This window comes from Callospermophilus lateralis, chromosome 4 (genome assembly GCF_048772815.1).
Source record: "Callospermophilus lateralis isolate mCalLat2 chromosome 4, mCalLat2.hap1, whole genome shotgun sequence".
Taxonomy (NCBI): Eukaryota; Metazoa; Chordata; class Mammalia; order Rodentia; family Sciuridae; genus Callospermophilus; species Callospermophilus lateralis.
In genome coordinates this window covers 144,441,792-144,458,731 of record NC_135308.1, presented here as the reverse complement: position 1 = coordinate 144,458,731, position 16,940 = coordinate 144,441,792, and the positions used below count along the sequence as shown (strand labels likewise).

The 16,940-nt window shown below is 33.7% G+C and overlaps 1 protein-coding gene across 1 annotated transcript in view; it reads right to left on the bottom strand.

Annotated features, from left to right (window-relative positions):
• The window catches only part of Nedd1 (NEDD1 gamma-tubulin ring complex targeting factor), a 64,724-nt gene that overhangs the window by 42,101 nt on the left and 5,683 nt on the right, over nucleotides 1-16,940 (bottom strand). Inside the window, exons 4-5 of the mRNA XM_076853225.2 lie at nucleotides 12,582-12,698; nucleotides 6,782-6,922 (exon numbers count right to left, since the gene is read on the bottom strand). Of these exons, the coding sequence (XP_076709340.2) occupies nucleotides 6,782-6,922; nucleotides 12,582-12,698 (258 nt within the window). The remainder of the gene's footprint in view (nucleotides 1-6,781; nucleotides 6,923-12,581; nucleotides 12,699-16,940) is intronic.

Genomic DNA, 16,940 nt, shown 5'->3' with positions numbered 1-16,940 from the left:
AAGGTAAAAATAAGAATAAAAGCAGCAAAAGATAAACAGAAGTTTCGTCTAGTATATGTAGGCTACAGAAACAGAAGATTGTGAATAATTTGATTGAATGACTTAAAAATGTCCAAAATAAGTAGTAAATTTTGCCCACATAAGCTAAGAACAATAAACACCACTTTAGTAAGATAAAAGATAATTCTGCAAAGAAACTTTGCAATTCAAATCATGCTTTGTAGTGAAATGTGAATATTTCTTCCTGAATTTGGCAATGAAACAAGAACATCCACTATTACAAAGTCTATTCAACACTGTATTGGAAATTCTAGTCAATGCAATAAAGAAAAAGAAACAAAATGTGTAAAGATAGGAAAGTAAAAAATAACTGCTATTTACAGAAAGCATGAGAGTATAAAAACTGCAAAATGTAAAAAAAAAAAAAAAAATACAAATTCTTCAAAAATAATCAAAACTGCCAAACTATTAAGTGAATTTAGCAGGATTCCTAGATAAAAGAGCAATATACGAATACTTACTAAAATTCTGTATCTCAGCCACAAAGAAGTGGCAAATAAAATTTAATAGTAAAAACAATTATACTATACCATCAAAAAAATCAAATAAATCTACCAAAACATCTCTAAGACTTCTTCAGTGAAAATAAAACACTACTTAGAAAAATTAAGGGCGGTTTATATAAATACCAAGTTAAACCATATTTATATTATGATCAAGAATTTTAAGATAGCTCTTCCTAAAATTAGTCCACAGATCCAATATAATCCCAATCAAAATTCAAACACTTTTTTTTTTTATAGAAACAGACATGCTGAATCTAAAATTCAGATAGATATGCAAAGGACCCAGAAATAGTCAAGCAAATTTAGAAGTATCAAGACGTACCATAGAGCTACAATATCCAAACAATGAGATTCTAGATTCATATAAGTCGGTCAACTAGATCAATAGAACAAATAGAGTGTCTAGAAACTAACATCTCATTACCAGTTTTGTAAGAAGGCATTACTGTAATTCATTGGTCAGTCTTCGCAATAAATAGCTCTAATGCAATTAGATATCTACAGGAAAAATAGAACCCAATTTTATACCATACACGATTTGAAACAGATAACACATAAATGAGAAAGCTAAAACAATAAAGCTTCTATAAGAAAACAAAAGATAATGTCTTGATCTATTTTGTGCTGCTATGACAGAATATCAGAGATCAGATAATTTATAAAGCAAAGAAATTTATTATTCACAGTTCTAGAGGCTGGGAAGTTTAAGGACAAGGGTCTTCTTGCTGTATCATCCTATAGGGCCTTCTTACTGTATCATCCTATAGAAGATGATTTGTACAAGGAGTATGCAGAAAGGGAGAACAAAAAGGGAAGGGGGCCAAACTTACTCTTTTAATAGAAAGTTACTCTCCTAATAATGACCTAAATCCATTCACAAGGCCAGAGTCTTCATGACTTAATCCCCTCTTAAAGGTTCCACCTCTCAACATTGTTAAAATAGTATCTTCCAAAGGTGGGGAAGGTAAGATACTTCAAGAGGACACAAAAAAACAGCGACCATAAAAGACAAGAATGACAAATTAGACCCAATTAAATTTAAGAACGTCTGTCCATGGCGGGGTGTGTGTGTGTGGGGATATTATAAGAGTAAAGATAAACCAAAGCTGGAAGAAAGAAATTAAAAAAGAGGTGAAAAGACAGACAACCCTTGTTCATAAGCAGGAAGAATTAATATTAAAAAGGCCATATTACCTAAAGTGATCTACTGAATCAATGCAATTCCCATCAAAATTCTGATGACATTCCTCACGGAACTAGAAAATAACAATACTAAAATTCATAAGGAAGAACAAAAGACCTAGAATAGCCAAAACAATTCAGAGCAAAATGAGCAATTCTGGAGGTATCACAGTACCTGATTTCAAATTATACTGCACAGCCATAGTAACAAAAACAGCATGGTACTGGCATGAACACACATAGATCAACAGAACAGAACAGAACAGAAGATGCAAAGACAAATCCACAAAGCAATAGTCATCTAATTCTTAACAAAGACGCCAAAAAACACATTAGGGAAGACAGCCTTTTAGACAAATGGTGCTAGGAAAAGTGGATATCCATATGTAGAAGAATGAAACTAGATCCCCATCTCCTACTCTATACAAAAGTGAACTCAAAATGTATGAAATACCTATGTGTAAGACCAGAAACTTTACAAGTGTTGGAAGTGAAATGTAGGGTCAACACTTCAAAATAAAATTATAGGCAACAACTTCCTAAATATAACTCCTGTAGCTCAAGAAATAAGATGAAGAATCAATAAATGGGATGCCATCAACTGAAAAAGCTTCTGCCCAGCCAAGGAAACAACAGAGTGAAGAGACAGCCCACAAAATGGCAGAAAAACTTTGCTAGCTACTCTTCCAACAGATGATTCATGTGCAGAATATATAAAGAACTAAAAACACTCAACAGCAAAAAAACAAATAACCCATTTAATAAATGGACAAATGAACTAAACACTTGGCAAAAGAACGAGTAGAAATGGCCAATAATTACATGAAAAAGTTCAACTTCTTTGGCCATCAGAGAAATGTAAATCAAAACTACATAGAAGGGCTGGGGTTGTAGCTCAGTGGTAGAGCACTTACCTAACAGATGTCAGGCACTGGGTTCGAGCCTCAAACCACATTAAATAAATAAATAAATTGTGTCCATCTACAACTAAAAAAATTTTTTTTCTTAAAAACTACATTGAGATTCCACTTCACTCCAGTCAGAATGACAAGCATAAATAACAATAAATGCAGTCAAGAATGGGTGGGGGGTGGTGGCTAGAGTTGTAACTCAGTGGTAAAGTGTTCACTAGCATGTGTGAGGCACTGGGTTCAATCCTCAGCATCACATACTAATATAATAAAGGCACTGTGTCCACCTACAGCTAAAAAATAATAATAATTAAAAAAAGAAGGGGCTGGGGATGTGGCTCAAGCGGTAGCGTGCTCACCTGGCATGCGTGCGGCCCGGGTTCGATCCTCAGCACCACATACAAAACAAAGATGCTGTGTCCGCTGATAACTAAAAAATAAATATTAAAAAAATTCTCTCTCTCTCTCTCCCTCTCTCACTCTCTCTTTAAAAAAAAAAAGAATATAGGAACTCTTCTACATTTTGCTGAGAATGTAAATTAATATAGCCACTTTGGAAATTGGTATGGAGGTTTCTAAAAAACTAAACACTGAACCATGATCTACCTATACTACTCCTCAATATTTATCCAAAAGAACTGAAGTCAGCTTACTCTAGAACTACAGACATACTCGTGCTTATCACAACACAATTCACAATAGCCAAATTATAGAACCAGCCTAGGTACCTGCTGCTAAAAGGATAAAGAAAATGTGGTATATGCACACAATGGAACTTTATCAAGCCATCAAGAAGACTGAAATTATGTCATCTGCAGGAAAATGGATGCATCTACAGAGGATCATGTTAACTGAAATAAGCCAGATTGAGAAGACAAATAAGTACAGTATGTCTTCTCTCATGTGGAAGCAAGGTGGGTGGGGGGGAGAAAAAAATGGATGTCATGAGAGTAAAATGGAGACCACAGGAGTGAAGGAAGAAGATAAGCGGGAAAGAGGAGAGGAGGGTAAGGGGAGATACTAGGGAGTGAAACTGATCAGATTATTTATATGCCTATATAAATAAGCCACAATAAAACTCATTAATGTATAATTAATATGAGCCAATTAAATTAAAAAAAATAGGAGATGACTAAAGTACACCCAAAAATTGACAATCTGGAACAAGTAAAAAATTATAAATGCATAAAACTCAAATAATCCAATGCAAAAGTAAACAAGTCTTCAACAGTCAGTTCACAAAGGAATATATATGAAAATGAATTCAACATAGAGAAATGCAAATCAAAGCCACCATTATATACCACACACAACCATCAAAGTGGCAAAATTTAAGATATACAACACAAACTATTACAAAATCATGGAATAACTAAATATCATATGCACTGCTAGTATAAGCGTAAAATGGCACAAGCTCTACATAAAATAAAATTATATGCCTACTCTACAACCAAGCAATTCTACTTCTGGGTATTTACTTAAGAGAAACAAAGACATATGTCTAAACCAAGACTTATACAAGAATATCAACAGTAACTTTCTGATAATAGTTAAAACTGGAAGCAACTGACACACTCATCTACTATGCACTGCATAAATAAATGAAGGCTCATTCAAACAGTATTAAAAGAGTGTGAACTACTAATTCATGCAACAAAGCAAACATGACTAAAAGAAACTAGGCACATGATTTATGAAACATGATGCAGTGATTGGAAAACATAAGAGAGTCTTTGGTGTGCTGCAAATGGTCTGTATCTTGATTTTGTTAGTATTTATATAGCTTTAAGTAAACATAAAAATTCATCAAGCTGTACACTCAAGATATACATACTTTATTACATGTATGTTATTTCTCAAATAAAAAAGCTAAAATCTTTCACATATAAACAAGCCTTGTATCTTTAGGAATATTCCTCTATGTTTTGTTTTAATAAGAAAACTATACCAACACACAATAAAAACTAAACTATAAGAATATACATAGTAGTATCTGATCTAATTTGATGCTACTAAAAAGCCAGTCCAAATTTTATAAATCTGCCATGCTTCTAATACAAAAAAAGCAAAAAAATTACTGTATTTCCTATGACATTTGATCACTGCATATTAATTTTTTCACAATTTCAAAATTTTTAAGCTTAGACTTTGTCTTCATTATCAAAATACATACAAAAAAACCCACAAAAACAAAACACGATTTTTTATGACAATACTAACATTATAAGAAACATGTCTGTTAAAAAAAAAAAATCACATCCTCATCCATAAAATGAAGGAAATGAGATTATCTCCAAAAACTTATTTTTTAGCTTAGATATTTTCAATTAAACATTCTGATTAGTTTCCCTAAATGCCTTCCAAAACAAAAGCCAAATCTTGTGTCTGGCATTCAAATCTTAACAATGAAATTCATCTTTTCCCATACTAGTCCTATATTAAAGTCTATGTACTTTCCTTTCTCCTTGTTGTTATTTTCTCTATTATCAAACATCCTTTCCCAAAGTTCTATATTAGCCTACTACATCTCTTCCATCTTTAAATGAATTCATACATTCACATATTATATCCAGCATCTTTTCCATGTAATACATGAAGCTGGACAACAAAATAAAAACAGAGATATAAGCCACGGTTCCAACCATAATGTGGACATGTGAAGAGTTAATCCTAGCCTAAATCAGCATCAAAAATCTGCCAAAAGGACAGATTATAATGCCTTAGTAAAAACAAAAATTAACCCAGCTTAAATTAACCCCTTTAATTTTCCTAATTTTATTCCCAGATAGCTCTCACCTGTTCTGAATCCAAGATTATTGTATATCAATACCTCATAATACCATTTATGTTTGTATCTCCTTCATTCCTAATAGAAACTTGAAAAATCTTTTTTCTGTATAATTTAAATATCCAATAAGTTTTCCTTAAACACTTAATATTATTCAAATAATGTTTAATAAACTGTTTTCCAAGAGTGACTAGCTCTCATAAATTTTGATTCTTTAACACATTTAAGAAACTAAAACTCCATTGCCCTCTGCCTAAACACAACTATCCCATACCTACTGTTGTGGTTTGGATGTGAAATGTCCCCTGAAGTGGCAATGCAGGCATATTCCAAGGTGAAATGATCAAATTTTGAGAGCTGTAACCTAACCACTGAATTAATCCATTTGAGGGACTAATAATTTGAACAGATTACTGGGTGGTGACTAGGCAAAGGGGGCATGGCTGGTGGAAGTAGGCTGGACCATGACCGTGGGAATTATATTTTGTCACTGGTTCATCCGCTTGCTCTTGTGCACTCAACTCTCATTCTTTCTCTGCTTCCTGGCAGCCATGAGCTGAACCACTTTACTATTTCCTTCAGCCACAATGTTCAACCTAACCTCAGGCCCACAGCAATATAGTCAACTGACTACGAACTGAGATCTCTCAAACCATAAGCCAAAATAATCTTTTCCTCCTTTAAGTAGTTGTTCTCAGATATTTTAGTCACAGCAACAAAAAGCTGACTAATTCATCTATGCTATTTATGAACATAAGTATCTGTCTTGGAGCCGACAGCCTGAAGTATGCAATACTCTTATATAAGACATATATGCCATACAAAGATTAAAATACATATTTAGGGGCTGGGGATGTGGCTCAAGCGGTAGCGCGCTCGCCTAGCATGCGTGCGGCCCGGGTTCGATCCTCAGCACCACATACAAACAAAGATGTTGTGTCCGCCGATAACTAAAAAATAAATATTAAGATTCTCTCTCTCTCTCCCTCCCTCTCTCACTCTCTCTTTAAAAAAAAAAAAAAAATACATATTTAGGCTTAACCTACTAACGGCTAGTTGTATTTTGTTACATACAGTTATATTCTAGAAGTATGCAACTATTTAATTACATAATCAAATTTGGGTAAGTACCCTGATCTATTATGTATTAAATAATTTTAACATTTTAAACATCACCATCAAAAACTATCTAGAAATGTTTTAAGTAAGCTAAATACAAATTTAAGAAATATAAAAATGTTTTAAACAAAAATTCATCGCCTTATGTAAAATAATTTTAAAACCTATGTTATCAACTTCATTTTGAATAAACCCATATTGCGATACTATACCTGGTTACTACCATGGCCAAAAGGAGTACTAGATGTATTAGTGGTTACACTATGCAAAATAATTTCACCACTAAGAGATCCAGAAGCAATGTAGCAATCATTCCAATTGTATGTTACACAAGTTACTTCATCTTTATGATCCTGAAAGAGAGAAATCCAAGTAAGCATAATGTTCTATACCATCCAACAGCCCATTTTCATAGTTTCATTACATTTGTCATATGTTATTTTAATATTTTCCTGAAATAAGTTTAAAAAAAAATTCAGATATGTAAGGAACTATATAATCAACACCAAGTCTTCCCAGGAAACAATATTTACCTTTCATAAGTATATTAATGGTCTAAGAACTCTGAAACAAGAGACAGCACAGAAGGGTAATTTTTTAAATGACTACCTTAAAGAATCATCCTCACTTACAAATAGCATTTATTCCAAGTTGACTATTAATTAGTATTACCAACTGAGAAGATGAAATATTTATATTAACATGTAAATGACACAGCAAATGCTGAGTGGTAGAGGCAAAGTATCCAAAAAAAAAAAAAAAAAAAAGAGATGGGCTATTACTCTAATCTAGTTGACAGAAGATATAAAACTTGAGTTCAAATTTAAAGGGCTGGGAATATACAACAGTGGTAGAACATCCCTGGGTTAAATTCCCATTCCCTACCCTCACCACATACATACAGAAGAATACAAAGGATAAGAGGCAAGTCAGGGGAATAGGAAAGAAACCAGACATTGAAGATAAAAAGAGGAAAAACAAATGAGCAATGAGCAAGGCACATTCTGAGAGATCACACAGCAGCTGCTTAAATTTGCTGAGTACCTACCCATGCTGGGAGCTTTATGTGCTACTATTTAATCTTTAGGAAATCCCAAAAGGCAAGGTCATTTTACTCATTTATAAAGTACATGAGGCAAAGAAAGGTTAATAAATCCATGCAAGCTCATATAACAGCTAAATGACAGAACCAGGATTCAATTCCAGGTCAAACTCCAAAGCCTATCTTCTTCCCACTATGAGACTCCCTCTCAAATCCAAATGGCAATCCACTTTGATGAAATAAAGTGTAGGGTTTTAAACAAACTTGAGTTCATAAGGACTACTTTCCAATATCAAATTAAAGATGTTTAATAGGAAAATGAAAAAAAATCAACATTTGCAGAATAATTTTAAACAGTTTTATGTCATAAGATAAACTGAGTGTGGTACCTAATAATTAATGTCCTATTGAGAGTAGTTACACATCCCACATATATTACAAATTTTCAAATGATCCTTCAAGTATTTTTCAGAAATTTACATTTTATTACCTTTCTAAATCAAAGAAACAATTGTCTGTGGGGGAAAGAAATGTCTGACAAGAAGAAAAAAAGGAATTACCAACATTTTGTGCACTGTTCCCAATTGGGAAATTAAGAACATGGGAGTCCAATACGATTTCTATGACTTTGTCAAGGGGCAGGTACCTTCCTAATTTCAGCAGTGAAAAATAAGTCTTTCAGTAAACATTTACTCAGCATTACCCAAGTGCCAGAAATTGTTATACCAACAGGAAAAGGACTGTAAGTGAGGGAACCAAAGCCAAAGATAAGATTTCCCACAATCACCACTTGCCATTCAAATACTACTTAATGAATAAGGGAACAAATCACTCTAAGAATTTCAAACAATAAGAAAAATGTATCTGGAGTAAATGGGAAATTATATAAAAGAAGATATAAAACTTGAGTTCAAACTTAAAGATTAAGAGTCTAGGGTCATGGTGCACACCTATAATACCAGCTATTCAGGAGAATCATAAGCTCAAGGCCAGCCTAAAATGAGTTAGCCATTGCTAACTGCTTAGCAAAGAAAAAGTTCTTTAACTTCTCTCAGTTTCTCCATCTGTACACAGGAAAACTCTACTTGCTTTGCAGTATTTGTTGGGTTTTTTTGTTTTTGTTTTTTGATACCAGGCATTGAACCCAGGGATACTTAACCACTGAGCCACATCCCCAGCCCTTTCTGTTTTTTGTTTTGAAATAGGGTCTTGCTAAGTTGCTGAGGCTGGCTCTTAACTCATGATCCTCATGTCCTGACCTCCTCAATCACTGGGATTACTGGCCTTCTGGGCTATTAGGGTTACAGGTGCGTGCCACTGCACAGAGCAGTATTTATTTTTTCCTGAAATTTTTATTGGCACTTTATAGTTGTATATGCTGATGGGATTTGTTATTACATATTAGTACAAAGACATAAAAACATAATTTGGTCAGTATCAACCCCCAGCACTTCCCTCCTGCCTCTGGGCTTCCAACCCCTTGGTCCCTTTCCACTACTGATGTCCCTTTGATTTTTAGAAGATCTACCCCCACCTTTTTTTTCCTTTTTCCTCTCCAGCTTCCCCATGAGAGAAAACATGTAATCCTTTTTCTGAGTTTGACTTATTTCACTTATTATGATGGTCTCTAATTCCATCCATTTTCCTGCAACTGCTATAATTTCATTTTTCTTTATAGCTGAATAAAACATATATAAAACATCTGTTGATGGACACCTGGACTGGTTCTATAGTTTGGCTATTATGAATTGTGCTCCTAGAAACACAGATATACACTATAGTAACATGACTTTAATTCTTCAGGAAAAATACTGAGAAGTAGTATAGTTGGGGCATATAGTGGTTCCATGCCTAGACTTTGAGAAACCTCCATACTGATTTCCACAGTGGTTGTAAAATTTACAGTCCCACCAATAGTGTAAATGGATTCCTTTCCTCCACATCCTCTCCAGCATATATTATTGGTTGATAACTGATATTCTGACTGGTATGAGATGAACCTCAGTGTAATTTTGATTTCCATTTCCCTAATTGCTAATGATATTGAATATTTTTTCATGTATTTGTTGGCCATTTATATTTCTTCTTTTGAGAAGTGTATGTTTAATTAATTTGCCCATTAATTGGGTTATTTGATTTTTTTGGCGTAAAGTTTTTTGATCTCTTTTTATGTTCTAGATATTAATCCTCTGTTAGAAGAGTAGCTAGAAAAGATATCCTCCCATTCAGTGTGTTATTTTTCCACATTCCAAATCATTTCCTTTGCAGAAGCCTTTTAATTTGACACTATCTCATTTATTAACTCTTGGCATTATTTCCTGAGTTTTAGGGGTCCTACTTAAGGTCCTACTGTGCCTAAAAACTGGAGCATGGACTTTATGTTTTCTTCTGGGAGTTGCATAGTTTCTGGTCAAAATCTGAGGTCTTTTTTTTTGTTTGTTTGTTTCTTTAGAGAGAGAGAGAATTTTTTAATATTTCTTTATTTTTTTTTTTAGTTATTGGCGGACACAACATCTTTGTATGTGGTGCTGAGGATCGAACCCGGGCCGCACGCATGCCGGGCGAGGGCGCTACCGCTTGAGCTACATCCCCAGCCCCAAATTCTGAGGTCTTTGATCCACTTTGAGTTGATTTTTGTTCAGGGTGAGAGATAAGAAGGTAGCTTCATTACAAATATGGATAATCAGTTGTCCTGGCACCATTTGTTAAAAAGGCTATCTTTCCTTCAATGGTTTTGGCACCTTTGTCAAGAATCAGATGACTCAGTGCGGGTTTGTCTCTGTGTCTTCTATTCTGTATCACTGGTCTGTGTGTCTGTTTTTGGTTTTTTTTTTTTTTTTTAATATTTATTTTTTAGGTGTAGATGGACACAACTTAATGCCTTCATTTTTATGTGTTGCTGAGAATCAAACCTGGGTCCTGCCCATGCTAGGCGAGTGCTCTAGTACTGAGCCACAATTCCAGTCCATGTGTGTCTGCCATGCAGCTGTTGTTACTATTAGCTTTGTAGTATAATCTGAAGTCAGGTACTGTGATGCCTCCAGCATCTTTTTTTGGCTTAAAATTCTTTTTTGCTATTCTGAGTCTTTTAGTCTTCCAAATAAATTCTGGAACTGTTTTTTCTAGTTCTATTAAGACGTCACTGGAATTTTGATGTGAATTGCATTGAATCTCTGAGTCACAACCCCAGCCCACTAAATGATTTTTGTCCTTAATTCTGTTGATGTGATGAATACATTTATCGATTCACATATATTAAACTCTCCTTGCATCTCTGGAATAAAACTAATTTGTTAGTGGTGTACAATCTTCTTAATGAGTTGTTGAAAACAATTTGCTAATATTTTATTAAGTATTTGCATCTAAGTTCATCAGAGATATCAGTCTGTAGTTTTTTTTCTTGATGTGTCCTTATTTGGTTTTGGTATGAGTGTGATATTGGCTTCATAGAATAAATCTGGAAGTGTTTTATTCCTCTCTCAGAATAATTTGAGGAGTGCTGGCATTTGTTCTTCTTTAAAGGTTTGGTAGAATTCAGCTGAGAATCCATCTGGTCCTGGGCTTTTCTTTGTTGGAAGGCTTTTTATTACTGCTCATATCTCATTACAAATTATTGGTTTTCTATGTCCTCTTGATTCAGTTTTGGCATATCATATTTGTCTAGAAACGTATCCATTTCTTCTAGGTTTTCCAATTTATTCGAGTGTAAGTTTTCAAAATAGTCCCTAATGATATGCTGGATTTCTAAGATGTCTGTGGTGATTTCTTCTTTTCATCTCTAATTTTATTAATTTGGTTTTTCCCCCATTTTCTTTTGGTTAGTTTGGCTAAGAGATTATCAATCTTGTTTTTCTTTTCAAAGAACCAACTTCAAATGACAGTATTTAAATAGCAATAAGAGAATTATATTTCAACTTAGCTAAGAGAAAACCATTCTTCAATATTATCACTTTTCTGGTAAGAATTAACTAAATGACATTAAAATATTAAAAAAAAAAAAAAAAGGACTGGTAGTTGCTACAAAATAACCTGAAGGTAGAGGGATGAGAGTTGGTGAAGATAAAGATGAAACACTTTTTTTTTTTTTTTGGTACAGGGGATTTAATGGGATAACCACTGAGCAACATCCCCAGTTCTATTTTGTATTTAATTTAGAGATGGTCTCATTGAATTGCTTAGTGCCTCGCTTTTGCTGAGGCTGGCTTTGAACTTGCAATCCTCCTGCCTCAGCCTCCTGAGCTGCTGAGATTACAAGGTATGCACCACTGAGCCCAGCTTAAAATGAAACACTCTTGAGCAAGAGTTGATGTCAGATGACAAGTATACGACTGACGGGTTAAAGGAAGTTCTTCCTGTGTGAGTATGCATATACATTAAATTTTTTTCACATCAAAACTTTATTAAAAGTAAAAATTAAAAGTAACTTTAAAGATCAACTTCTAAAAAGCAAAAGACAAAACGTGTAAATATTATTACAAAAGTCATCATAATCATACTTTATTGAGAAGAATACTTTTATTTTCTGAAACTGCAAAAATATAATAATTTTAAATAGATTTAAATAATTTCAAATGTTCAGATATTTTAGTAAGTATTTCATTACCAGCAACCAAATATACCACAAAACTAAAAAGCTAAATCCCCAACTCTGATGACTGAAATGATTGCCATCATTCCAGAACCAAAGTGCCTAAAAAAAAAGTCCCCAATAAGAACAAACCATGTCTCAGGGGAAGAAAAGCTAAACAAAAAAAAGCAAACAAAGAAGTAGTTGAAACAAATGCTAGCAATGTGCCCTAATATACATGGAGGCAAAAAAGGACAAGGTCTTTTGGCTACCCAGCACTTTTACTTCCCCTGACAATTCTGAAGCATCTTAATTTTATCCTCAAGATTAAAAGTTTGGATAATTACTCTAAAACACATTGGGTGATACCCTTTCTGTAAATATTTAAAAGAAAATTGCTTACCTTGAGAGACCGATGAACTCTTTTTGATTTTAAATCCCAAATATTAACGGTGCCATTTAAGCCTCCGCTTACCAAATACATAGATGTGGAATTTAAATCAACACATGTCTGATTTTGCTGTTAAAAAAAAAAAAAAGTTAATTTAACAGACCCCACAAGTACCAAGTCTTATCCAGCACTTAGTAAACATTCCATGGTAATAGTTACACTAAGAGTTCTCCTCTCATCATCTTTTATATGGATCCAACAGCTTGCAAGAATTTCTAGAAAACATCAAGGAAATCATATTAGCTGTCTCTTTCACTGAAAAGTGACAGCAGGGAAAGCTTAGGAAACAAGAAATCTGGGCCTCCCCTCAGGTTGCCCTTAATATTTTCCTTTGATAAAACCTATTGTCTTGCGGGCTGGGGTTGTGGCTCAAGTGGTAGATCACTCATCTAGCACAAAAAAGGCCCTGGGTTTGATCCTCAGCACCACATAAGAAAAATAAATTAAAAAATAAAGGTATTGTGTTTAACTACAAAATAAAAAAAATTTTTTTAAATTAAAAAAACAAAAGAAAACACCCTATTCTCTCATCTCCACAGAGTATCCGAAATTAGAATCAATTCCCAGATTGGAAAATGGTAAAGAGTGAAGTTTTTAAAGAATTTTCTAGTTTACACAAGAAACAAATTACAAATGGAGAGGTTTTTTGTTTTTTTTTTTTTAAACAGGTCAATATACAAGCCCTAAGTCTCCTAGCAAATCCCATCATATGGAGCCCAATTTTTAATCCTGTCATCAAAATCTGACCCCAGGGGTGGAGATGTAGCTCAGTGGTAGAGTACTTGCCTAGCATGCTTGAGGACCTAGATTAAGTTCCCAGTATGGTAAAAATAAAATAAAATTTAAAAACCTGACTTTACATTCTTCCCCATCTCTGCAAGGATGCCATCCATTCTGTTTCTCAGGATAAAAATCCTGAACAATCCTTGATTCCTTGTTCTTTCTCCCTTCAATCCATTAATAAGTTCTATAAACTCCAAACACCTTTATTTATAGCTACTACTAGCACTAATCCAAAAATTGCCAAACGAAAACAGCAACACCCTATTTTCACTAGTTCTACTCCTGCTTTCATATATACCAAACTCCATAAAGCAGAGTGAACTTTAAAAAATACAAATCAAAGCATGCCTCTCTACTTGTTTAAAAATCTTCAATGGCTTCCAATCACACCTAGAATAAATTCCAAACCCATTAACCTAGCTTTCAGAGCCCTATTCATATGGGTCTTGTCTACTTCATCGCCTACCATTTTCTTCCTTATCTACTAATTCTCCAGTCATATCAACCTTTTATTTATTAAATTCACAACAATTCTGTATTTGCCTCAAGTCTTCATACTGCTACTCTCCTTGCCTAGAAAGCTAAGTTCACTGAACCTTGTCTGGATGGCTTTTTCTAGTCAAAAGATTCCAACTTAAGTGCTACCTTTTCAGGAAGCCTCCCTTAGCCATCTGGTATAAATTACTATCCCAATATATTACATTAGTTCTTTGCAAAACAACTCACTAATACCTGGGTGTCCTATGCTTGTAACTTATTGCCTGTCTTCTACCAGAATGCCAGGTTCTTTAGAGATCATCTCCACTTATAAAGTAAGGCTAAGAAATACAGAGGTTACCAAGTTCTTCTCACAGTGAAAATCTATAAATATTCCTATCTAGTAGGTGCCATCAATAACTGTGCTTTGCAATACAGCAAAATGATACATGTATATTCCTATTTCACCTACAGAGGCACTATAAAGTTATATCAATTGTTCATATCTTCAGTTGGGTGCCATGAAAAAAAACAAAGAAATGAAATCCAAAAGAGGTATTTCATGACTTAAGTTCAAAGCTGAGTTATATAGGTTTAGGCAACTCACCTCATGTCTCTGGGCCTATGTTCCATCTGAGAAATGGCAGGTAAGAACTACATCTACTATTTGTACCTTGACAGTCTATATATCCCAAAAACATCTTCTGCACAAGAGATTCTTAAGAGGGTACAGAAAGTCTAGTTCCCGCACTCCAGCTGGACTAGCCAAAGTTTCTTCTAGTTCTTGACCAAGAATATCAACTAACATAACAGTGTAGCAGGATGCACATTACATTAGTGTTTTAGTACAGTTGCTATAATTCTCTTATAGGTACCATTCTAGGTATTGACTTTGGTCTAAAGAAACTAATAAAATTTAGAATCGGGGTGTCACTGCAAACCAGGACAATTTACTAAGAACTACCAAAATAAACTTTAGACAAAGGAGTTGGGGTTATAGCTCAGGGGTAGAGTGCTTGTCTATCATATGTTAGGCACTGGGTTTGATACTCAGCACCACATAAAAATAAATGTATTATATCCATCAACAACTAAAAAATATTTTTAAAAAAGAAAATAGACAAAGATGATGTCCAGCAAAGACTGATATGTTAGAATTCCAAATTACACTTATTCTTAAGGGTTCAGAATAAAACCTACACTTATAGTTGGCTTACCCTGTTAATAGATGATCTTTTTACATTAATATATTATTAATGTAATAAATGAACTTAAATAACAAAATAATTAACAGAAATTGTGTGTTTATTACAGGAATCCTGTAACCCCAAGACACAAGGCAACAACAGGCATAATTTTTTTAAAACCTAAAAATTACAGGTGATCAAATTTATAGATTACTTAGTAGCTTATAATACCCATTATAATTTTTCTTTTTCTCTTTTTTTTCTATCCCCTTCCTTCCTACCCCCCTCCCCTCCCCTCCCCTCCCATCTTCTCTCTCTACCCCATCTATTGTAACCCATTATAATTTTATTAACAACATTCTGTCAATTTTAAAGAAGTAAAACGTACACACACACACACACACACGCAAAAAAAAAAATTTAGAAGTTCTACTCTAAAGGCAATTTTGAAATAAGTAGAATGGAATGTTATTCTCTCTAGCAGAAAAGATTTAAGATTTCAAATACCATGAGCAACAGGACTTGGATCCCACAAAAAACCAAGTTATCAACACATGAATACTTTACACAAAACTCATAAGAAAGACTATAGAATTGATGTTTGGAAAGTATTTTATAAGTAAATTAAGTAGATTCAAAATTAGAACTATAATGATTTCACTTTTACCTACTTGCATTATGTGATTTCTTAAACATGGGAAAGGCGACTAAGAATTACAGCAACTAATTTAAAATATTCACAAAATCCTTAGAACTGTGCCACACTTGTGCATATCATCTGTTGAGTTTATGCTTAGGAAGAAAAAATAGATTCACTGATTCTAAGGCATAATACATAAAAGAGTGTGAGTGTGTGTGTGTGTGTGTGTGTGTGTAAATAAAACAGAGGAAACTGTTTCAGCATTGACACTGACACTGATTCAATAAATGCTTACTGACCACCTCTGACAAAATCCAAAGATCCAAAGATGGTTTCTACCTACTCTTGAAGACTGCAGTATACTGACTGACCAGGGACATTCTTGCCTCAATTTTACTTAACCTATTATGTCTCATCATCCTTATAGAGGACACCTGTAAAAGCTTAAATTGAGCAATTTTATAGGTATCTTATAAAATTTCATAGGTTCTTAATAGGGATCTATATATAGGACAATGAGACATAAATTAATTCTATTTGAACAGGCAGAGTACCTCAAACTCCATTTCTACCCTTAGTAGACATTAGCTCTGCCCAAGCCTCCAACTGTGCATTGGAAGTGAGGTTCAGGCCAGTCCTACCAGATACCTGTAGGAGAGGATTGATAAAATTCGAATGTTCTATAGCATAGTAGGGTAACTAAGTTGAACACAATTGATAATTGTATATTTCAAAGTAGCTAGTACAGAATTTTTAATGTTACCAACACAAAGAAATAATATTATTTTCTGAGGTGATGAATATGCCAACTTAATTGATGCTTGTCAATGCATATTGCATATATGAACTGAAATATCAATTTATGCCATAAATACTTCTAGCTACAATGTGCTGATTAAAAACTTATTAAAAAACTTATTAAAAATCTTGTCCTCTTTAAATTGACAGAGTTTTTATTCTTTTGTTCTGATGTTTTCATTCTAAGTAGGCTACCTTACCTATCTCAGTATATAATATTATGATCATTTATAATGTTTTAGGGTCTACTACAAAAACTTTGAAACTTAAAAAAAAAGTTACCAACTACTTTTTTTTAGACTTTACATTGTTTTAAAAAGAAACAGTTTTGAAGGAGTAGTTACAAATGAAAATGAGGAAGCCATTATTACTCTGAATCAGGGGGATTAACATAAAACAGGATAAAGAAACAATATGCAGTGAGTG